This window comes from Globicephala melas, chromosome 9 (genome assembly GCF_963455315.2).
Source record: "Globicephala melas chromosome 9, mGloMel1.2, whole genome shotgun sequence".
Classification (NCBI taxonomy): Eukaryota; Metazoa; Chordata; class Mammalia; order Artiodactyla; family Delphinidae; genus Globicephala; species Globicephala melas.
The window spans coordinates 57955009-57979665 of record NC_083322.1 but is presented as its reverse complement, the minus strand read 5'-3'; the positions used below and the strand labels follow the sequence as shown (position 1 = coordinate 57979665).

Here is a 24657-nt window from a genome sequence, read left to right as displayed (position 1 = left end):
GAGGTTAGGGTAGTAAGAGGGGACATCAAGGGGCACAGAGGTAGGGAGAAGCTCTGTGCCTGTAATAAGGTGCCGTAATAATTCATTTCCAATTATTCAGTTGATTTAATCATTCAATTTCATGTAATAAGTAATAGTGCATTTTCAGTTTTGAGCAGTGCAGTGGTTAATATGTTTTAACCAAACTTCCAATGTCTGTGGTCCACCTAAAGCACTATGCAGGGTGAGTCATCATTACTGATAGAACCAATTTAGCTTCAGGGAGTTTTTGACTCAGAAGCCTTGTCCTTGACTCCTACAACAGGGACTCTGTTATGGAGTCCATCTCAATCTGGAGTCCAGTCATTAAGTGTAGTGTGAACATAAGGGATGGGGACGTTTTTCAAGTGGTAATGCTGACTGCAAGAATTTATCCAGATTGTTTTGAACAAAATAGTGTCTCATTCTCTGGTGAGTTACTTTTATCAGCATTATAGACCAGTTAGGACCCAAATATTCATCCATGGTTTACCACAGGAGTTTGTCAATTTGAAAGAAATCTCCCCGACAGGGCTAATCTTCCCTTATAGCAGTCAAGACCTGCTGCAAAAAGCTTCACGACATTTTACTGTCTGAGTGAATCTAAAGTTGGCATGATAAACTGCAAGAGGGGTTGAGTCAAAAGGCAGCTCAACTGTTGCTATTTCTCCTTAACTAGCATTATGTTCCTTGTCCCATAATCTCCCCAGTGAACCAGCCGAAGTTTTAAGGATTTACCAGGCTTTTGACTATGACAATGACAAATTCCTTCCTTTCATGCTCAGTGTCAGTATGTATCCCTGTAACTGCTGTCTGAACAAGGTCAAGACCTTCTTCTAACCCAGAATGGGTCTTCATACTAGTTGATTTTTGTATCACGATTTTTGTGTTGGTATCTCAAGCCACAATTTCCAAAGAGTGATAAGAGAGCCAGAAGATTCCTGAACATGCAGGCATGTCAGTAGAGACACCCAGACATGCCTGGTAACCTGCATCTTTCATAACAGGCAGTAAGTATTACTGTCCTTGCTCGAGAGGGAAAGTCTACCTGTATCTTCCAAGACTGTTATCTATATAAACATTTGAACAGATAGTCTAGAACAAAGGGCAGTCAATGCCTCCGAAATGTTAGAGCCTTGGAGAGAATTGTTTCCTGATTTTTTTTTTACTTATCAGAGTCTTCTGGTGTTGACATTTTACCTGCTCAAATGAAGCACAGAAACCTTATTTCCCTTTACCCCAATTATTATTTAATGGAAAAAATGTCTAGAAAGTCAGCTGATTTTTAAAGTCCCTACAATATTATTCAGTTTACCTTTTCAAAGACTTTCCAACCATTATTCCTTTCTATATACTCAGCTCTGCAGGTAAACTGGTCTTTTTATTTCTTGAGCACACCTAATATTGGCCCAGCTTCTTAGTTACAGAAAACAAATAAACAATAACAAAAAACAACTTCTTGCAAATAAAAATTGAAACCACAGATCTCAAATTCATGCTTTTACTTTTGTATGTCCTTTGTTGTGATGATTCTTTTATACTATGGTTATCTGGCCTTTTGACAGATTGCCTTGAAAATGATTTAAATTCTTTACCATATATATTTGTTTCCACAGCAAAATAGCAAGCTTCTTGGGAGTATAAACTATATTTTTCTATGACTCAATATTCCTAATTCAATTCCTCTTAATAAATGATAGCTACTTACTAAGACATGAATGCCATTGTCTTTAAATCTCTGATAAATATATTCTATATGAGGAGGGAACCAGTGATCCCTATTTTTCCCACTGAGATCCAGAACTAAACAGTCAATAGACCAAAGTAGACCTCTGTATTCAAATGTCACATTGCAATTTCAAATTGGCAGCCTTCCTTGAGTTTCATTTTACTTGCCAAGGAAACAATGAAGCACTTATTCTGATGCCAGCAGGACTGTGGGAAGAGACTAAGAGATTTGTATTTCCCTAAATCTTTAATCTGCAGAAGAGAACAACTACACTGACCAAGTGGCACATGTTATTATTATCTTAATAATTCTTTAATCTTACAACGAACTGAATCTTGGAAAATATGGTGTATTCATATAAAAATTGACTCATATGATTGCAAAAATGCTGATTATCACATAGAACCAGAAGTTACAGCTACAGAATTTATAGTAAACAAAAAAGTAAAACCAACAAAAATATTATTGATGGTATTTCTATGGATTATCTACAGATTAATAATAAATATAATCTCAAACTTATAATTTCCTATGAGGGAGAATAATTTTACTCCTTTCCTCATTATGGCTATCTGGTGGTTTGTGGAAGCAATTTCTTCTTGAGAAGTGTCTGCAATACCAGGACTCAAAAGTCTTTACATCAGTTTTCCTGGCATCTTTAAACTGGACAACTCCAGCTCTGATTGCACCTAACCCTTCCCACAAACTCCCATTACCCTAGGCTATTTACAATGCATATTCTGTTCCAGCAGGTGTGAGGCTGAGTGGAGAAATCTGCAATCTTAAAGAAATACTATGAGAGTCCCACTTTAAGACACAGAGTCTCAAGTCATTTTATAGGCCCTTGGAGAGCAGGAATCATGTCATATTCACTTTACATCCACATAACTATTCAACATAAGCAATTGGACATGCCAGATTTTAGTTTTCTTCATTAAATATTGAGTTGACACAAAGAGTATTTATGAAATATACAAAAAGTATAATGATGTAACCACCACCAATTAACTAACAACTTAAGAAAAGGAGCAGTACCACTACATTTCAATTATAGTCCTCTCTGTGTGCCTCCCTGATTCTATTTTAGTCGCCTGCCCTTCGGAATAACTCTGCTGAATTTTATTATTCTTGTTGTTCTTTAGTTTTACTATATTTTTTTAATGACTAAACGTATCATTAATTTTTACGATTTTAAACTTCATATAAATGGAATCATGTATTCTTCTGTGCCTTTCTCGTTTTAATGGTATGCTTCTGAAATTCCTCTAACTGTTGTGCACAGCGGAAACAACTTCTGTGTATCGTTCCACTGAATGAATATACAATATATTTACCCATTCTCTTCTTCATAGAAATGTCAGTTGTATCCAATTCTTTTCTATTACAAGAATGATATTATACATGTCTTACACCTGATGAATTTAAGAATTTTACTAAGGTGTTTAGTAAGAAATATAATTGTTGAGTCAACTTTACTAGATAATGCCAAATTGTTTTTCAAAGTGAATGGGCCTATTTATACTCCTATTGCAGAGAATAAGAGCTCCTTTTACTCCATATCCCCACCAAAACTTAAAATATCCGATTTAAATCAATTTAGTAGGTAGGAAAGAGTATTTCATTTTGGTTTTTAACGTTTACATTTTGATTCCTAATATGTTTGCGCATCTTTTCATGTATTCATTGGCCACTGAGATTTCTTCTGCTACGATATGACTATTCAAGCCAATAGCCCATAAGCAGTCTTTCCCACTGGCTCATGGAGGACTTTTTAGATAATTCTCTTTCAGTTATTTAGTTTTCAAATATTTTCTTCCAGCTTCTGGTATGTCTTTTTGCTTTCACAAAGGCATTCTTTTGATGAATAAAAGTTCTTAATGTCAATTTTCTCAATTGTTTCCTTTATGGATTTGAACCATTTCTTACACTGAAGTCTTAAAGATATTCTTGTACAGTCTTCTAAATTTTTTGGTTTTGCTTTTCACATTTGAGTAGTTAATCTACCTGGGATGTAGCCCATGGGGCTCTAGCTTTACGATGGAGTTCTTCAATCAGAATTCCACTTTGGGTGGGCCGTGGGCTTTTTCTATTGTAACCCAAAGCAACACCAATTACAGTATAATCATAATATAGAGAACACTTAGGATAAGTATGACATTATGATAGAGATATGAAAGAAGCCAGACATTAAAAAGTATGTACTTTATGATTCCATTCAAATGACATTCTAGGATTGACAAAATTATAGTGTCAGAAAGCAGACTGAATGCTTTTTTGGGGCTGAGAGTGACTGCAAAGTTCTATAAGGGAACTATTTGAGATGATGAAAATGTTCTGTATATTTATTGTGGTGGTGGTTATTCATCACACTGTTAACCTAAACACATATGAAATTGGTGCATTTTATTGTATATAAATTATTCTTCATTAATGTTTATTTTAATATGTGAAATATGGATATATAGTAATAAAAATTATCAAGTTACACACTTAAGATTTTGTTCTATGTCAATAAAATAATTTTCAAAAACCCCTTTAAAAACCAGAATTCCAGAAATCAATTAAGAGTTTTTACCACCACCCTTACTAGCATCAGTATCAGTTTAAAATAAATGGAGCCCTTATCAGACCAGGTAAACCTCCACAGTAAGGCATCTTTAGGACGTCAGTCCTTGGTCAGGTCACCATTTAGTTTTTCCTGCTGATGAAAATGTATTTCTATGATTGAAGCCTGTTTCTAAGTTAATACAATGGGCAGGAGAAGATGGTTATCTATGCAGTATTGATCTTGGCATCATTTAGGCCATTTCAACTATTCTATTTCTACTACATGTTTATTCATTTATGACTAAAAAGTCATGTCAATGTGAATCACCAGGTTGCCATTTCTAAGGTCCTAAAGGTTTTCAAGGAATGAAATAAGCATATTTATTTTTTTGGTTTTACATGCAGAAGATTTTGGTGCAGTGTGATAGAGATAGGGTCTTCTTGTAAATTCATGGTCTCTCAAAACAATTAAAATGTGGTAGCAAAAGCCCACAGAACGTTGCTAAACCCCAAAGTGCCAAAGACAAGTACAGCTTATTCCTTCAGCCCTTTCCCTATCTTCAATCTCTAGTCTAACTAGGTTTGACATGTCTTTTATCTTTGTATTGTATGCCATTCTTCCTTCACTATTTCAGATTATGCTCCTAACTAAATTTCATTCTCCTCATTTAACTCTACTCTCCACTTTTCATCTTAATATCCTTTGGGTGATTCAAGTCAGTTCAATTTCTTGGCTTCCTCTAATCTGCCGAGTGCTGTGCTCATCCCTGTATGTATTAAAAATCAACCAGCTGGGCTTCCCTCGTGGCGCAGTGGTTAAGAGTCCGCCTGCTGATGCAGGGGACACGGGTTCGTGCCCCAGTCCGGGAAGATCCCACATGCTGCGGAGTGGCTGGGCCCGTGAGCCATGGCCGCTGAGCCTGCACGTCTGGAGCCTGTGCTCTGCAACGGGAGAGGCCATAACAGTGAGAGGCCCGCGTACCGCAAAAAAAAAAAAAAAAATCAACCAGCTATCGAGACCTGTCACTGAAGACATTACAAGCTTATGGGTAAAAAATGATAGAGAGCGATACACAAGGTGCTACTGACTCAATTAAGAAAGGGCCCTCAGCCCAGCTGAGAGAGCCCAGGAAAGCTTTTTGGAGGAGACAGATGAAATCTAAACAGAGACCTGAATGGTGAACAGGATTAGTGGGCACAAAAGAGCAACAAAGAGTGTATGGAATGACATTCAAGGTAAAGAAAACAGGAGGAGCAAAGGCATGGGAAACCACAGGATCCTTATGGCCCACTGGAAAGTTAGTCAGTTTCCCAAGCTAATAAGGCCCATCTCTCACTATGCATTTTAGCATTTTAGAGCTTTTTGGTAAAAAATTATATTCAATTTATAAATGCTTTTAAAGTTGGAAAAAAATGCTGTCATTTGTGTTTGTTTCTGTGACATTTCTGTAACACTGCAAACTCTGTGGTTCATCACTGAATTGTTCTAGCATGGTTTCTAGAAAGTACAAAGTCTATTATCTCAGAGGAATTTAATGGCTTAGAAGTACTTGATAAAGTGTATCTGATATTTCATATTTGGCTCATGAATTAATATGACAATGTGGTAGTTGGAAAGAAAATAAGAAAACATATTCAAATCACTTGAATTATGATAAACAAAATAAAACTAAAAAAATGAGCTACAAAAAGATGGCATTATTTAGGCAAAGGTTTCTATTCTAACTTCTAATTTCCCTTTACAATGCACATCTTCCTGTCTCTGCTCCATGTTATAAATAATAATATTTCTATACACAAAGAATATTTCTAGAGAGGACCTTTCAAGTAGATGAAGATGTCCGCCTCCTGGGGATACTGCATTTATGTGGGTGTATATGTGCATGTGCACACATGCATGTGCACACATGCATGTGCACACTGCTTAGGTAAGACCAAGAATGGATACAGTCTTTAACTGAATGTCTTCCCAGCACCTTATGATTCTGGGTTTCAATTACAATGACCACTACTATAGATTTGGGGATCACAAACCAAAGGACATAATTAAATTAAATAATTTTAAAGGTCCAGTCAAACTGGAGTCTGTAAACAAGCTGTTTTTCTTGTTTTGTACTTCTTCTATTCTTCTGTTTCCTCTAATCACCATAAAGCAATCTCCCTTTTAAATATACCTGACTTTCCATTTCTAAGTTATTCTGTCACTGTTACTGGCAGCTAAAGATAGTGAGAATTAGTTTATGATTTAAAGTGTAAAATCTTTTTACACATTTTAGTATGCCTACCATATAAATTGTGCAAACAAGTACTATTATAATTTAAATATATATACATTTAGTTTTTTGAAAAATTAAGAACTTTGTATCAAACGATCCTTTTCTAAAAAAATAATCACTGGATTTAAAAATAATATAAGTCACCGTGTATGTTATATTTTATGAACATCATACAGCTCTGTTGTTGGATATCTTTTTCTTCCCTTTAATATAAATCACAAAATATTTAAAATGTTAGGGGTTTAAAATACCCATGGTTAAATATTAGGAAGTGAGCCCAAATTGCAGAAACTGTGCCTAAAATATGTGCTATGTTTCAGAGTTAATTATTTTTCAATTGGTTATTTTCAAACTATTATTCAACATACAAAACACATGGCTCTAGAGAAGTTCTTCCAAGCACAGAGCTAGTTAATAAGACACATAGAATATTTAACTTCACACATGAAAGCAGGAAGGTACAGATAAGCATTATTTTCCACCAAAAAACAAACCTTAAGGAAATAGTTGTTATTGTTATTGCAGTTGCCAGACACTCCTTGCAATTCAGCCACAGTGTTCTAAAATGGTTGACAACAAAAATTAAAAAAGGCTTTTTCCCCCACTAGAGAGAGCAGCCTAATGAGAGAAAAAACACTGAAGTTCCAGTGCTTGCTGTAACATGAACTTTCAAGAACTAATACCCCTAACGCTTAGTTCCTTAGCCCTATACACACAGCATAAAGCCAGTTCACATTACTAAAAGGCCATCCATAATAACTGCAGTCTCTTGTTCACACGACACCAGCTGCTTCCAGACAGGGACAGCAAACAGCATGAGTCAAGTTTAATGTTATCCCTTTAATGCTTTTCACATAAAAATTACATTGTTGTAAACCTTTAACACATGCAAACCATAGCTTCCATTGTATTTCTGCCTCTAATTATTACATATTAACACAAGCAATAAAAATGCATATCCACGTAGGCAGTTGCTCTAAATGGTATTCAATACTCTAAAAGATTCTAAAAAAATGTTGTCATGATACAGTTGTTAATAATTTCTAGTAATAAAAACAAATTATGAAAGAAAGATTAAGTTATATTTTAAGAGAAGGAGCCTTGGTTTCTGGAGTGATGATTAATCTTGCTTTGAACTACTACACAAAGCGGCTTTGAAATGCCATATATACTCTAAGACTTTAAAGTGTAATAAATATTATATTTAAAGAAGCAAGACCAAAATAATCATATAATTTAAAAAGTGTATGTAAAATAATTCATTTTAATGTGAACGACCATTATATACTTTCTAATTTAAAAAAGTGGTACAGTACCAGTTCATACTTCATTTCCAGTCTGAGCCCACAGTGTTTCACATTGCATATTGCTCTTTGATAGAAACAGATACCCAAAATATACATACATGACCTACGCTACACAAAACATATACCAGACTTACATCACCTCACCATTAAAAGGTAAACATTGGTAACTGTGGCATATGAATGGAAATTAAACTTGTTATTGAAAATAAAATCTAGTTGAAAAATTTACCATACCCCCAGAATTTCATGGGATAGTGCTGACTGTCTGAGGGGTTTACTGAAATCCTCCATGGTTACCTTTCAGATTGTTTAAAAAAAAAAAAGGAAAGAAAGAAAGAAAAAGAAATAAACAGTAATTCTATAAATCCAGAAGTACAATCACCCAATCACAGATATATTCAGATCTACGTTTAAAATTTTTCAGTGGTTCAGATTTATACCTCCCTCTTCTTTATAGGATCCTCCCTTTTATTTTTCAGCCTTTAGGCAGAGCCATTTTAACTTTTTTTAAAAATCATAATGTTTAACAGAGAATGAACAGAAACAGGAATGCAATTCTAACTGAACTGGGGGTTTGCTTATTTTAAACTCTATTCTAGTTTAAATATTTGAAGGAAAAAACCCCAGAAAATTCAGAAATTTAAATGAAGTTTGGGTATTATCTATATATTTTAAATTCTACTGGAGTATGATTTATAATTTCTTAAAACATTAAAACAGATATATGTAAGCACACACAATACATAGTAAGGTATTCTTAACCCTAAATATGGTTCTGATAAGACGCCCACTGAACTTTTACAATTTCAGGATATATCACATTGCAATGTTTTCCCTGTAGGCAATTCAAGCAAGCAACTCCCCTCTGTCAATGTGACAGGTTCCAAGTTAGAATCAACCTTGGATTATTTGACCAAAACCAGAGCTATCTATTCTTCAGCAGACAAAGCTGATCTAAGTGCTGGCTCTGGAAATTAGTTGGATGAACATGGTTGTTCTGCATTTAATTAGAGGTTTTCCTGGTTGGCCCAGGGAATGTCACAGGGGATATTATCAAATAAAAACGATTCTAACTTTGAAATCACAGGATGAGTCTATAAATGATAAGAAAAACAAGAAACCAAGTGATTGATTATACAACTCAGTGTTAACAAAGATATGTAAATCAATAAATTGTTCAATTACACATAAAATTAAACCAATTATTCAAGGACCATTTACTCACTGGATAACAAATATTGGTTCTTCTCATTTCCATTATGTCTCTTACTTTTCATTAACACAGAGAGAGAATAAATAAAAAATAAGGACATAACACTCAGATCAATTTAACAATATCTGGTTAAACTGTAACCAGATAGTAAAAAATTAGTAAAAAATGAATTTAATCAAGTAAATAAATTAACATGTATACACAAAAGTAGATTTTTACTATTTGCAGGGTGTTCATCTCTTCGATGCACAGAAAATTAATGGTAGGTTTTAACTGGGCATGCTTTGGTGAGGCAGTGTGTAACACACAAGAAAGGGAAAAGGTACGTCAGAGAGGAACACGAGAGAGAAAGAAACAATGGGAAAGGGTTCCTTGACCTTTTCAATAAAGTGAAGGTTACTTGGAGTAGCATAATAGCAAGCACCTGCTTTCTATTTCTACAACTTACAGACAGAAGAAAAAGTTTAACCTAAAGCTAAACTCTGTTTTTTTTGTAAAATAGCTGTATACTTAGCTATTCTTCCCTTTAAGCCCTATCTTCATAGGCTACTTCTGAATTAAGTATTTACCTATAGTAAAATAACTCTGCAAGTCTTCAATCCCCCTATTATTAGAAATATAGAACAAAGAATTACAGAACCTAAGTATTACAAGAAACTCCATAAGCCAAAACAGGAATCTTCCTTCCAGCATCTCTTGTTCCCCAGTTACTCTGTGTGTGCCTAAAAACAGACAGACCCATCAGTCTACTCCATTCAAAATCAGCAGTGTGTTGCAAAGAGTCCAGGCCTTGGAGCCAGGAAGACCCTGTTCCCATCCTAAATCTGGCAACTACTAGCTATACCACTAGAAAAAGCCTCAATTACTACGTTTTTAGAAAAAAAAAAATAAGATTCTTCTGCTTGCTGTAAAGATTACATGAAATCATGTAGGAAAGGCACCTGGCCTAGTGCCTGGCACTGAATATTTATTTACCCTCCTCGCCCCTGAGAATATCTGCTCAGGTGACAATCAACTAACTCTGCTTTCCTTATAAAAACAGGCAAACAAACAAACAAAATCCATATGATGTACTCCTAAGTATAAATGTTGAATGATAAATATTCCTTTTGCATTTAGTCAAATTTTTAAATTAGAGAAAATCTGATATGAAGAAAAAGCTTTAGCTGCTTAAGTTGAAAACCTTGGGGGATGAATATGATCATTTCCTCAAAATAACTGGAGGAACTATGTAGTAAATGATCTAAAAATTTCAGTTGGGAAGCCTCAATGAAAGAACTATCTTATTTTCCCTCTTTCCTTGCTACACCTGATGCTTCATTTCACAGGCTCATGGAATATTAGAAACTGGAAGGAATTTAGAGATTTAGCCCAATACCTGTACTTTAAAGCAAAGACAGCTGAGGTCCACAGAGACTGAAAAATTTGGCTTCCTCACCTTCCACCACTTGATGTCACCCGTACTCCCCTGAACCTCAGATCCAAATTCTTTCTAACAGAGTGAGCAGGTAAAAGCCAAACCTGCCGAGAATGATTCTACAATCCTAATTCAGGCTTGAAGCCAAAGCAAATCAGTGTCTCTGATAAAACACAAAACTGAAAACTAGGGAAGATGAAAGTTCAAATATTTGAGGAAATCACTTTTTTAGTTTCGAAATCCCAGATAACATTTTCATATATAATATCTTAGTATAGTAAAAAAACAAAAACAAAAAAAACTTGCCATTTAAAATGAATTCTGAAAGTGAAAAACTAAATCAACTAAATAGAATTCTAAGAAACTAATTCACTCAAGTGAAGAATTTCTAATGTTGACTCTTAGATTAACAGTTAACTGAAGCACCATCTTAAAATTTTCTACTATAATAGAGAATACATCCTGACTATACTACAAACAGATGAAAAATTAAGATACATTTGGGTTAGAACACTCCAGACTAAAAATACATGAAAAATATTTGAATGTCTCTTTATTGGTCTTCACTAGGTCCTGGCTAGAAACCAAGAGAAGTTCTGGAAAAAGAATATATTTAGATGAGTAGAGGTTGAACATATGAAGTTATACTATCCTTATTTATATTAGCTGGTATGAAGAAGAGTATTTGTTTTACCTGAATATTTACTATGTTTATGAGGTATGAAATACTGCAACTAAATTGTTGACGGATCCTTTGACATGCCAATGTGAAACATATGCATGTTTAAACATGTTTATAATAAAGTATGTTGTCCCATTTTATCAATGTACATTTGGCATTTACATTAGAAATAGACCAGCATCTGTATTATATTACAACACACAAGGGTTCCATAGAGAAGTTTTCACTTGGGGGTTAGCTTCTATTCATTTACTTGATCTTCTGCAGAGAGCAGGATGCAAAATTATTCCAGTATGTATCTACTCTATGGAATATGTGCTGGTGGAAAAGCTTTGTTCTGCATTATGTTAGCACAAATCATAGTGAGCAGATCCAAAGAACTTTCTCTTCCTGGGGGGGAGAAAAACCTGAAAACACTCAGCAATTTTCAGTACTTTTCTGTGTATGTTTGTGTATGTATATGTGCCTTTTCACTCAGAATGTTTACCGATTTAGAAAATTTAGAAAAAATTGAAAAAATATAAAGCAGAGAGAGAAAATCACCTAATTCCAACAAAAAGATAGCTACTATTCACATTTTGGTATTCTTACCCTTTTTTGTTTCAGTGAATTTATCTTAATACTGTGGTAAAAGAGGACTTATTTGATCCAGAAGTCTTCATACTGTAAATATGATACAATTACTTGATTGATAAGCTAATAACAAACGCAAGTAGTATTTCCTTTCTGTGAGTTGAATGTCGACACATCCTCCTTGAGAAACTGCAAAGACCTGTCATACTGTTATACGGTAAAGAGAGGTTTATCAAGTAGGGATGTAGTAAGAAGAAATGAAGGAAAAAGAACGTTTGCAAATGCAACTTACCTCATCATCGTCGGCATCATACTGGGCATAGTGCTGTTCAAGCAGCTCTCTCTGGCGCCTTTCTTGTTCCAGCGTTTGGCTTATCAACTGGGCAACCTCACTCACTTGTCCTGGTTTTTCTCGCCCAATAACAAATCTATACGAAGGTTAAAGAAAACTGATATAGTTAGACTCTCCAGCAAAAAGGAATGCTAAGAAAAGTAACCAAGCTTCATATTTCATCAGGGTACATCAAACCTCAAAAAAATAATACTACCTATATTTTTTGAAAGGTATGCCTATGGGTAGAAGAAGAGGTTAGCTGAGCAATTAAAGTGATTTTTTCAGCCACAGCCCAAAGGAAAAGAAATGGGAAAAGTAAAGGATCATAAAAAATTATTACTTTAGGAGAAGACAAAACAGATGTAATCCATTCTACAGTACTTTACACATTTTTGATGCCCTGCAAAATGAAAGCAAGCTCATAATTTACTGTACCATTGAACTTCAGAATCATTTTCATAATTATGTCCTCTTTATAATGCAAAAACTACTTCAAAAATATTTTGAGGTATGGCATACCCTATGTGAGTAAATAAATAAAGAGGCACTGACCTGTTGCTAAGCAATTGTAACTCTGGAGATAAGAAAAAGAAGGGGAAACAAATGTAGTTTTTGTTTTTGTTTTTAAAATGAAAAACTAAAATAAGGAGAGGTGGCAAATTAGTTCATTTCTTTTGGAGAAAGATGCTATGAGGAAGGATGTGGCCTCAAGAAATAAAGAGTCAAGGGGAAATATCTGTTGATACTAATTCCTATAAGTATAAAGAAAAAAACAGGAAAGCCATTTACTTATTGCCAGCTAGTCACTTATGATACACCCTCATTGATACTATGGTTCTTCCTCAACAAATTAATATTCACTTTCTAACATCTTTTCACACTAATATATGGTTCTATTTTTCTAAAAATACAAATAATACGTCTCCATGATATAGTTTCCATATATTATTTAACTTCATTATTTTGGATGTAACTGTTTAATCTTGCTTCTATGCTTAAATGATTTCCTCTGATTATAATATGTTGCTATTTTCAATTACAATTTTAAATGAAATACTATACCATTCTCTGTACAAATTCACTAAAGGTCAAAATTTTTATACTTGGATGTTAGTAATTAAATGTCTTTTTAGAAATATTTTTATGTAGTTTCAAACAGGACTGTTGAAATTATGCTTGGGTGTTCATTTATCATCTGAGTTATTTTCCTTTGGGAAATTACTAATTATTGAGTTATAATAACTGTTTATATATTCTGGATATATATCCTTATCTATAAATGTTATAGATACATACACATACACAGATACATACATGCACACAAATCATATATGCATATGTTTATTATCTTCTCTCAATCTGTGGCTTGCTTTTTCATCTTCTTAATTGTGTCTTTCAAGGAAGTCCAATTTATCGCTTTTTAAAAGATTGTGCCTTGTGTTTCCTACCTAAGAAATCTTTTCCTGATTTAATATTGCTGAGATTTTTCTCCCATTTTTCTTGTTAAAGTTTTGATTTTTTATTAGGTATGCAAAATCTTTCAAACTAATTTTCATGCATGATGCTTGGTAAGGGGGGAGTTTCATTATTTTCCAAATGAGTAACCAGTTGTTTCCATACCATTTCTTAAAAAGACTATTCATTACCACCACTTGAATTACTCAGGGACATTTGTTGCAAATCAATTGACAATGTACTTGTGTGATTTTTGGACTTGCCAATCTGTTCCATTGATGTATTTATCCTTGTACCAATACCACACTGCCTTGATTACTATATAGTAAATCGTGAAACTAGGTGCTATGAGTTATCCAACTATGTATATCTTTTTCAAAATTATTTTGACTATTCTAAGTTATCTAAATTGCTATATAACTTTTACAACCAGCTTGCCAATTTCATTTAAAAAGCCCACTGATGGGTCCACTTCCGGGAAGATGGCGGAAGAGTAAGACGCGGAGATCACCTTCCTCCCCACAGATACACCAGAAATACATCTACACGTGGAACAACTCCTACAGAACACCTACTGAACGCCTGGCAGAAGACCTCAGACCTCCCAAAAGGCAAGAAACCCCCCACGTACTTGGTTAGGGCAAAAGAAAAAACTAAACAGAGACAAAAGGATAGGGACGGGTCCTGCACCAGCGGGAGAGAGCTGTGAAGGAGGAAAAGTGTCCACACACTAGGAAGCCCCTTCGCAGGCAGAGACTGCGGGTGGCGGAGTGGGGGAGCTTCGGGGCTGCGGAGGAGAGCACAGCAACAGGGGTGCGGAGGGCAAAGCGGTGAGATTCCAGCACAGAGGATCAGGGCCGACCGGCACTCACCAGCCGAGAGGCTTGTCTGCTCACCCGCTGGGGCGGGCGGGGCTGGGAGCTGAGGCTCTGGCTTCGGTCGGAGCACCAAGAGAGGACTGGGGTTGGTGGCGTGAACACAGGCTGCAGGGCGTTAGTGCACCGCGGGTAGCCGGGAAGGAGTCCGGGGAAAAGTCTGGACCTGCCGAAGAGGCAAGAGACTTTTTGTTCCCTCTTTATTTCCTGGTGCGCGAGGAGAGGGGATTAAGAACGCTGCTTAAAGGAGCTCCAGAGACGGGCGCGAGCCGCGGCTAAAAGCGCGAACCCCAGAGACAGACATGAGACGCTAAGGCCGCTGCTGCCGCCACCAAGAAGCCTGTGTCCGAACACAGGTCACTATCCACAACCCCCTTCCGGGGAGCCTGTGCAGCCCGCCACTGCCAGGGTCCCGGGATCCAGGGACAACTCCCCCAGGAGAACGCACAGCGTGCCTCAGGCTGGCGCAACGTCACGCCGGCCTCTGCCGCTGCAGGCCCTCCCTGCACTCCGTGACCCTCCCTCCCCCGGGCCTGAGTGAGCCAGAGCCTCCGAATAAGCAGCTCCTTTAACCCTGTCCTGTCTGAGCAAAGAACAGACGCCCTCCGGCGACCTACACGCACAGGCGGGGCCAAATCCAAAGCTGAGCCCCTGGGAGCTGTGAGAACAAAGAAGAGAAAGGGAAATCTCTCCCAGCAGCCTCAGAAGCAGCGGATTAAAGCTCCACAATCAACTTGATGAACCCTGCATCTGTGGAATACATGAATAGACAACAAATCATCCCAAATTAAGGAGCCATGTGGATGAAAGGCTCTTGGTGCTGCAGCCAGGAGTGAGTGCTGTGCCTCTGACGTGGGAGAGCCAACTTCAGGACACTGGTCCACAAGAGGCCTCCCAGCTGCACATAATATCAAACGGCGAAAATCTCCCAGAGATCTCCATCTCAACGCCAGCACCCAGCTTCACTCAACGACCAGCAAGCTACAGTGCTGGACATCCTATGCCAAACAACTAGCAAGACAGGAACGCAACCCCACCCATTAGCAGAGAGGCTGCCCCAAATCATAATAAGTCTACAGACACCCCAAAACACACCACCAGACGTGGACCTGCCCACCAGAAAGACAAGATCCAGCCTCATCCACCAGAACACAGGCACTAGTACCCTCCACCAGGAAGCCTACACAACCCACTGAAGCAACTTTAGCCACTGGGGACAGACACAAAAAACAACAGGAACTACGAACCTTCAGCCTGCAAAAAGGAGACCCCAAACACAGTAAGATAAGCAAAATGAAAAGACAGAAAAACACACAGCAGATGAAGGAGCAAGATAAAAACCCACCAGACCTAACAAATGAAGAGGAAATAGGCAGTCTACCTGAAAAAGAATTCAGAATAATGATAGTAAAGATGATCCAAAATCTTGAAAATAGAATAGAGAAAATGCAAGAATCAGTTAACAAGGACCTAGAAGAACCAAAGATGAAACAAACAATGATGAACAACACAATAAATGAAATGAAAAATACTCTAGATGGGATCAATAGCAGAATAACTGAGGCAGAAGAACGCATAGGTGACCTGGAAGATAAAATAGTGGAAATAACTACTGCAGAGCAGAATAAAGAAAAAAGAATGAAAAGAACTGAAGACAGTCTCAGAGACCTCTGGGACAACATTAAATGCACCAATATTCCAATTATAGGGGTTCCAGAAGAAGAAGAGAAAAAGAAAGGGACTGAGAAAATATTTGAAGAGATTATAGTTGAAAACTTCCCTAATACGGGAAAGGAAATAGTTAATCAAGTCCAGGAAGCACAGCGAGTCCCATATAGGATAAATCCAAGGAGAAACACGCCCAAACACATATTAATCAAACTGACAAAAATTAAAACAAAACAAAAATTAAAACAACAAATAACACACAAGAGAATTCCCATAAGGTTAACAGCTGATCTTTCAGCAGAAACTCTGCAAGCCAGAAGGGAGTGGCAGGACATATTGAAAGTGATGAAGGAGAAAAACCTGCAACCAAGATTACTCTACCCAGCAAGGATCTCATTCAGATTTGATGGAGAAATTAAAACATTTACAGACAAGCAAAAGCTGAGAGTTCAGCACCACCAAACCAGCTCTACAACAACTGATAAAAGAACTTCTCTAGGCAAGAAACACAAAAAAAGGAAAAGACCTACAACCCAAAACAATTAGGAAAATAGGAATGGGAACATACATATCGATAATTACCTTAAATGTAAATGGACTAAATGCTCCCACCAAAAGACACAGATTGGCTGAATGGATACAAAAACAAGACGCATATATTTGCTGTCTACAAGAGACCCACTTCAGACCTAGAGACACATACAGACTGAAAGTAAGGGGATGGAAAAAGGTATTTCATGCAAATGGAAACCAAAAGAAAGCTGGAGTAGCAATTCTCATGTCAGACAAAATAGACTTTAAAATAAAGACTATTAGAAGAGACAAGGACACTACATAATGATCAAGGGATCGATCCAAGAAGAAGATATAACAATTGTAAATATTTATGCACCCAACATAGGAGCACCTCAATGCATAAGGCAAATACTAACAGCCATAAAACGGGAAATCAACAGTAACACATTCATAGTACGGGACTTTAACACCCCACTTTCACCAATGGACAGATCATCCAAAATGAAAATAAATAAGGAAACACAAGCTTTAAATGATACATTAAACAAGATGGACTTAATTGATATTTATAGGACATTCCATCCAAAAACAACAGAATATACATTTTTCTCAAGTGCTCATGGAACATTCTCCAGGATAGATCATATCTTGGGTCACAAATCAAGCCTTGGTAAATTTAAGAAAATTGAAATTGTATCAAGTATCTTTTCCGACCACAACGCTATGACACTAGATATCAATTACAGGAAAAGATCTGTAAAAAATACAAACACATGGAGGCTAAAAAATACACGACTTAATAACGAAGTGATCACTGAAGAAATCAAAGAGGAAATCAAAAAATACCTAGAAACAAATGACAATGGAGACATGACGACTCAAAATCTATGGGATGCAGCAAAAGCAGTTCTAAGGGGGAAGTTTATAGCAATACAATCCTACCTTAAGAAACAGGAAACATCTCGAATAAACAACCTAACCTTGCACCTAAAGCAATTAGAGAAAGAAGAACAAAAAAACCCCAAAGGTAGCAGAAGGAAAGAAATCATAAAAATCAGATCAGAAATAAATGAAAAAGAAATGAAGGAAACAATAGCAAAGATCAATAAAACTAAAAGCTGGTTCTTTGAAAGGATAAACAAAATTGATAAACCATTAGCCAGACTCATCAAGAAAAAAAGGAAGAAGACTGAAATCAATAGAATTAAAATGAAAAAGGAGAAGTAACAACTGACACTGCAGAAATACAAAAGATCATGAGAGATTACTACAAGCAACTCTATGCCAATAAAATGGACAACCTGGAAGAAATGGACAAATTCTTAGAAAGGCACAACCTGCCAAGACTGAATCAGGAAGAAGTAGAAAATATGAACAGACCAATCACAAGCACTGAAATTGAAACTGTGATTAAAAATCTTCCAACAAGCAAAAGCCCAGGACCAGATGGCTTCACAGGCAAATTCTACCAAACATTTAGAGAAGAGCTATCACCTATCCTTCTCAAACTCTTCCAAAATATAGCAGAGGAACACTCCCCAACTCATTCTACGAGGCCACCATCACCCTGATACCAAAACCAGACAAGGATGTCACAAAGAAAGAAAATTACAGGCCAATATCACTGATGAACATAGATGCAAAAATCCTCAACAAAATACTAGCAAACAGAATCCAACAGCACATTAAACGGATCATACACCATGATCAAGTGGGTTTTATTCCAGGAATGCAAGGATTCTTCAATATACTCAAATCAATCAACGTGATACACCATATTAACAAATTGAAGGAGAAAAACCATATGATCATCTCAATAGATGCAGAAAAAGCTTTTGACAAAATTCAACACCCATTTATGATAAAAACCCTGCAGAAAGTAGGCATAGAGGGAACTTTCCTCAACATAATAAAGGCCATATATGACAAACCCACAGTCAACATCATCCTCAGTGGTGAAAAACTGAAAGCATTTCCACTAAGATCAGGAACAAGACAAGGTTGCCCACTCTCACCACTCTTATTCAACATAGTTTTGGAAGTTTTAGCCATAGCAATCAGAGGAGAAAAGGAAATAAAAGGAATCCAAATCGGAAAAGAAGAAGTAAAGCTGTCACTCTTTGCAGATGACATGATACTATACATACAGAATCCTAAAGATGCTACCAGAAAACTACTAGAGCTAATCAATGAATTTGGTAAAGTAGCAGGATACAAAATTAATGCACAGAAATCTCTGGCATTCCTATACACTAAGGATGAAAAATCTGAAAGTGAAATCAAGAAAACACTCCAATTTACCGTTGCAACAAAAAGAATAAAATATCTAGGAATAAACCAACCTAAGGAGACAAAAGACCTGTATGCAGAAAATTATAAGACACTGATGAAAGAAATTAAAGATGATACAAATAGATGGAGAGATATACCATGTTCTTGGATTGGAAGAATCAACATTGTGAAAATGACTCTACTACCCAAAGCAATCTACAGATTCAATGCAATCCCTATCAAACTACCACTGGCATTTTTCACAGAACTAGAACAAAAAATGTCACAATTTGTATGGAAACACAAAAGACCCCGAATAGCCAAAGCAATCTTGAGAACGAAAAACGGAGCTGGAGAAATCAGGCACCCTGACTTCAGACTATACTACAAAGCTACAGTAGTCAAGACAGTATGGTACTGGCACAAAACAGAAATATAGATCAATGGAACAGGATAGAAAGCCCAGAGATAAACCCACGCACATATGGACACCTTATCTTTGATAAAGGAGGCAGGAATGTACAGTGGAGAAAGGACAGCCTCTTCAATAAGTGGTGCTGGGAAAACTGGACAGGTACATGTAAAAGTATGAGATTAGATTACTCCCTAACACCATACACAAAAATAAGCTCAAAATGGATTAAAGACCTAAATGTAAGGCCAGAAACTATCAAACTCTTAGAGGAAAACATAGGCAGGACACTCTATGACATAAATCACAGCAAGGTTCTTTTTGACCCACCTCCTAGAGATATGGAAATAAAAACAAAAATAAACAAATGGGACCTATGAAGCTTAAAAGCTTTTGTGCAGCAAAGGAAACCATAAACAAGACCAAAAGACAACCCTCAGAATGGGAGAAAATATTTGCAAATGAAGCAACTGACAAAGGATTAATCTCCAAAATTTATAAGCAGCTCGTGCAGCTTAATAACAAAAAAACAAACAACCCAATCCAAAAATGGTCAGAAGACCTAAATAGACATTACTCCAAAGAAGATACACAGACTGCCAACAAACACATGAAAGAATGCTCAACATCACTAATCATTAGAGAAATGCAAGTCAAAACTACACTGAGATATCTCACACCAGTCAGAATGGCCATCATCAAAAAATCTAGAAACAATAAATGCTGGAGAGGGTGTGGAGAAAAGGGAACCCTCTTACACTGTTGGTGGGAATGTAAATTGATACAGCCACTGTGGAGAGCAGTGTGGAGGTTCCTTAAAAAACTGCAAATAGAACTACCATATGACCCAGCAATCCCACTACTGGGCATATACCCTGAGAAAACCATAATTCAAAAAGAGTCATGTACCAAAATGTTCACTGCAGCTCTATTTACAATAGCCCAGAGATGGAAACAACCTAAGTGTCCATCATTGGATGAATGGATAAAGAAAATGTGGCACATATATACAATGGAATATTACTCAGCCATAAAAAGAAACGAAATTGAGCTATTTGTAATGAGGTGGATAGACCTAGAGTCTGTCATACAGAGTGAAGTAAGTCAGAAATAGAAAAATACCGCATGCTAACACATATATATGGACTTTAAGAAAAAAAAAATGTCATGAAAAACCTAGGGGTGAAACAGGAATAAAGAAAAAGACTTACTAGAGAATGGACTTGAGGCTATGGGGAGGGGGAAGGGTAAACTGTGACAAAGCGAGACAGAGGCATGGACATATGTACACTACCAAACGTAAGGTAGATAGCTAGTGGGAAGCAGCCACATAGCACAGGGAGATCAGCTTGGTGCTTTGTGACCGCCTGGAGGGGTGGGATAGGGAGGGTGCGAGGGAGGGAGACGCAAGCGGGAAGAGATATGGGAACAGTTGTATATATATAACTGATTCATTTTGTTGTGAAGCTGAAACTAACATACCATTGTAAAGCAATTATACTCCAATAAAGAAGTAAAAAAAAAAAAAAAGTCCATTGATGTTTAATTTGGTATTGGTTTGAATTTATAGATTGTGGAGAACTGACATCTTAATAATATGGAATTGTCTGATCCATGAACATGGTATATCTGCATTTATTTTTCTTTATTTCTATTGAAATATAGTTGACATACAATATTATGTTAGTTACAGGTGTATTCATAATGATTTGACACTTGTACACATTATGAAATGATCACCACAATAAGTCTAGTAACCATCTGTCCCCATATTATTACAATATTACTGACCATATTCCTTATGCTGTAATATTACAACACCTTGACTTACTTATCATACAGCTAGAGATTTGTATCTCTTAAAACTTTCACGTATTTGGCTCACGCCCCACACATACCCCTCCCTCCAGGCAACAACCCATTTGCTGTCTATATCTGAGTCAGTTTTAATTTAAGTTTTTGTTTTGCTTTTCAGCTTCCAAATTTGAAATCCTGTATTATTTGTCTTTCCTTTCTGACACATTTCACTTAGCGTAACACCCTGTAGACACATCTATGTTGTCGCAGATGGCAAGATTTCATTTTTTATGGCTAATATTCCATTGTGTAAAGATATCACTTTGTCTTTATCCTTTTGCCTAATGTTGGACACTTAAGTTGCTTCTGTATCTTGGCTATTGTAAATAATGCAGCAATGGACATTTGAGTGCATATATTTTTTCAAATAAGGGTTTTTGTTTTCTTCAAATAAATACCCAGAAGTAAAATTACTAAATTATATTGCAGTTCTGTTTTTAATTTTTTGAGGAACTTCCATATTGCTTTCCATAGTGGCTGCACTGATTTACAATTCCAACAACACACAAGGGTTCTCTTTTCTCCACATCCTCACCAACACTTATTTGTTGTCCTTTTGATAACAGCCACTCTGACAGGTGTGAGGTGATATCTCATTGTGATTTTGATTTGCATTTCCCTGATGATTAGTGATATTGAGCATCTTTTCATGTGTCTGTGGCCAAATGTCTTCTTTGGAAAAATGTCTACTCAGGTCCCCTGGCCATTTTTAAATAGGGTTCTTTGCTATTCTGATGTTGAGCTATATGAGTTCTTTGTATATTTTGGATATAAATCCCTTATCATTTTGCAAATACCTTCTCCCACTCAGTTGGCTGCCTTTTCATTTTGTTGATAGCTTCCTTCACTGTGCAGAGCTTTTCAGTTTAATGTAGTCCTATTTGTTTATTTTTGCTTTTGTTTCCCTTGCCTAAGAAGATGTATCCCAAAAAAATGTATTGCTAGGACTGACATCAAAGAGCATACAGCCTATATTTTTTTCTAGGAGTTTGATGGTTTCGGGTCTTACGTTAAAGTCTTTAATCTAGTGTGAAAAAGTAGTCCAGTTTGGTTATTTTGCATGTAGCTGTCCAGTTATCCCAACACCATTTATTGAAGAGACTGTCCTTTCCCCATTTTGTATTCTTGCCTTCTTTGATTGACTATTTAAGTGTCATTTTATTTCTGAGATCTCTATTCTGTTCCATTGATTTATGTGTCTGTTTTTGTGCCAGTACCATACTATTTTGAATACTGTAACTTTGTAGTATAGTTTGAAATCAGAAGCATGATACCCCCAGCTTTGTTCTTTCTCAAGGCTATTTTGGCTATTTGGGGTCTTCTGTGATTCCATACAAATTTTAGAATTATTTGCTCTAGTTGTGTGAAAAATGCTTTTGGTATTTTGATAGGGATTGCACCGAATCTGTAGACTGCCTGAGAAGCATTTTAACAATATTAACTCTTCCAATCCATAAGCATGGAATATATTTCCATTTTCTAATTTCATCTTCAGTATCTTCCATCCATGTCTAATAGTTTTCTGAGTAAAAGTCTTTTACCTCCTTAGTTAGGTTTATTTCTAGATCCTTTACTCTTTATGATACAATTGTAAATTGGGTTGTTTTCTTAATTTCTCTTTCTGATATTTTGTTGTCTGTACAGAATTACAGGAGATTTCTGTATATTAATTTTGTAATCTGCTACTTTACTGAATTCATTTATTAGTTCTAAGTTTTTTGGTGGTGTCTTTAGGATTTTCTATATATATAGTATCAGGTCATCTGCAAAGTGACAGTTTTAATTCTTCTTTTCCAATTTGGATTCCTTCTATTTCTTTTTCTTATCTGATTGCTGTGGCTAGAACTTACAATACCGTATTGAATAAAAGTGGCAAAAATGGGCATCCTTGTCTTGATCCTGATCTTAGAGGAAATGCTTTCAACTTTTCACCATTGAGTATGATGTTGGCTGTGGGTTTGTCATATATGGCCTTTATTATGTCGAGGTGTGTTCCCTCTATACCCATGTTGTTGAGAGCTTTTATCATAAATGCATGTTGAATTTTGTTAAAAGCTTTTTCTACATCTATTGAGATAATATAATTTTTATTTTTCAATTTGTTAATGTGGTTATCACATTGATTTGTGGATACTGAACCATCCTTGCATCACTGGGATATAATCCTTTTAATGTATTGTTGAATTCAGTTTGTTAACATTTTGATGAGAATTTTTGCATCTAGGTTCATCAGTGACATTGGCCTGTGATTTTCTTTTTATGTGTGGTAATTTTGTCTGGTTTTGGTATCAGGATGATGCTGACCTCAGAACAAGTTCGAAGCATTCCTTTCCCTTCAAATATTTGAAGTAGCTTGAGAGGGACAGATGTCAATCGTTCTTTAAATGTTTGGTAGAATTCATTAGTGAGGCCATTTGGTCCTGGACTTTTATTTTGTGGGGCATTTTAAAATTACTGATTCAATTTCATTACTGGTAATCAGCTTTTCTATTTCTTCCTGAATCAATCTTGGGAGTTGTACATTTCTAGGAATTTATTCATTTCTTCTAGGTTGTCTTCTATTGGTGTAAAACTGTGTAGTAATTTCCTGCGATTCTTTGCATTTCAGTGGTGTCAGTTGTAACTTCTCTTTCACTACTGACTTTATTTATTTGGGCTCTCTTTCTTTTTTTCTTGATGAGTCTGGCTAAAGTTTATCAATTTTGTTTATCTTTTCAAAGAACCAGCTCTTAGTTTCACTGATCTTTTCTATTTTTTTTTGTCTCTATTTCATTTACTTCTTCTCTGATCTTTATGATTTCTTTCCTTCTACTAATTTTGAGTTTTGTTTGTCCCTCTTTTTCTAGTTCCTTTAGGTGTAAGGTTAGATTGTTCGTTTGAGATTTTTGCTGTTTCCTGAGGTAATGCTGTATCACCATAAACCTTCCTCTTAGAACTGCTTTTGCTGTGTTCCATAGATTCTGGATCATCGTGTTTCCATTTTCATTTGTCTCCAGGTATTTTTTAATTCCCTCTTTGACTTCTTCAGTGATCCACCGGTTGTTTAGTAGCATATTGTTTTGCCTCCATGTGCTTGTGTTTTTTGAAGTTTTTTTGTTTCTTGTAGTTGACTTCTAGTCTATTTAGCATTGTGGTAGGATAAGATACTTGACATGATTCCAATCTTCTTAAATTTAATGAGACTCGTTTTGTGGCCTAGCTAGAGATCTGTCCTGGAAAATGTTTCATGTGCACTTGAAAAGAATGTATATCTTGCTGCTTTTGGATGGAATGCGTGTGTGTGTGTGTGTGTGTGTGTGTGTGTGTGTGTATATATATATATTTTTTTTCTATGTGGTCTAATCTGTCATTTAAGACCAGTGTTTCCTTAATGATTTTCTGTCTTCATGATCTGCCTATTGATGTAAGTGGAGTGTTAAAGTCCCCTACTATTATTGTATTACTCTCAATCTCTCCCTTTATGTTTGTTAATATTTGCTGTATGTATTTAGGTGCTCCTATGTTGGG

The 24657-nt window shown here is 36.2% G+C and overlaps 1 protein-coding gene across 11 annotated transcripts in view; it reads right to left on the bottom strand.

The window, feature by feature from the left end:
- PPP1R9A (protein phosphatase 1 regulatory subunit 9A) overlaps positions 1-24657 on the bottom strand; it is a 327785-nt gene that overhangs the window by 88611 nt on the left and 214517 nt on the right. For 10 of the 11 annotated variants that reach the window (XM_060304610.1, XM_060304615.1, XM_060304611.1 and 7 more), the window contains one exon: positions 12055-12190. In XM_060304610.1, coding sequence (XP_060160593.1) covers positions 12055-12190 — 136 coding nt within the window. Of the gene's footprint in view, positions 1-7064; positions 7131-12054; positions 12191-24657 lie in introns of all 11 variants that reach the window. The other variant, XM_070046350.1, reaches the window with a different exon arrangement.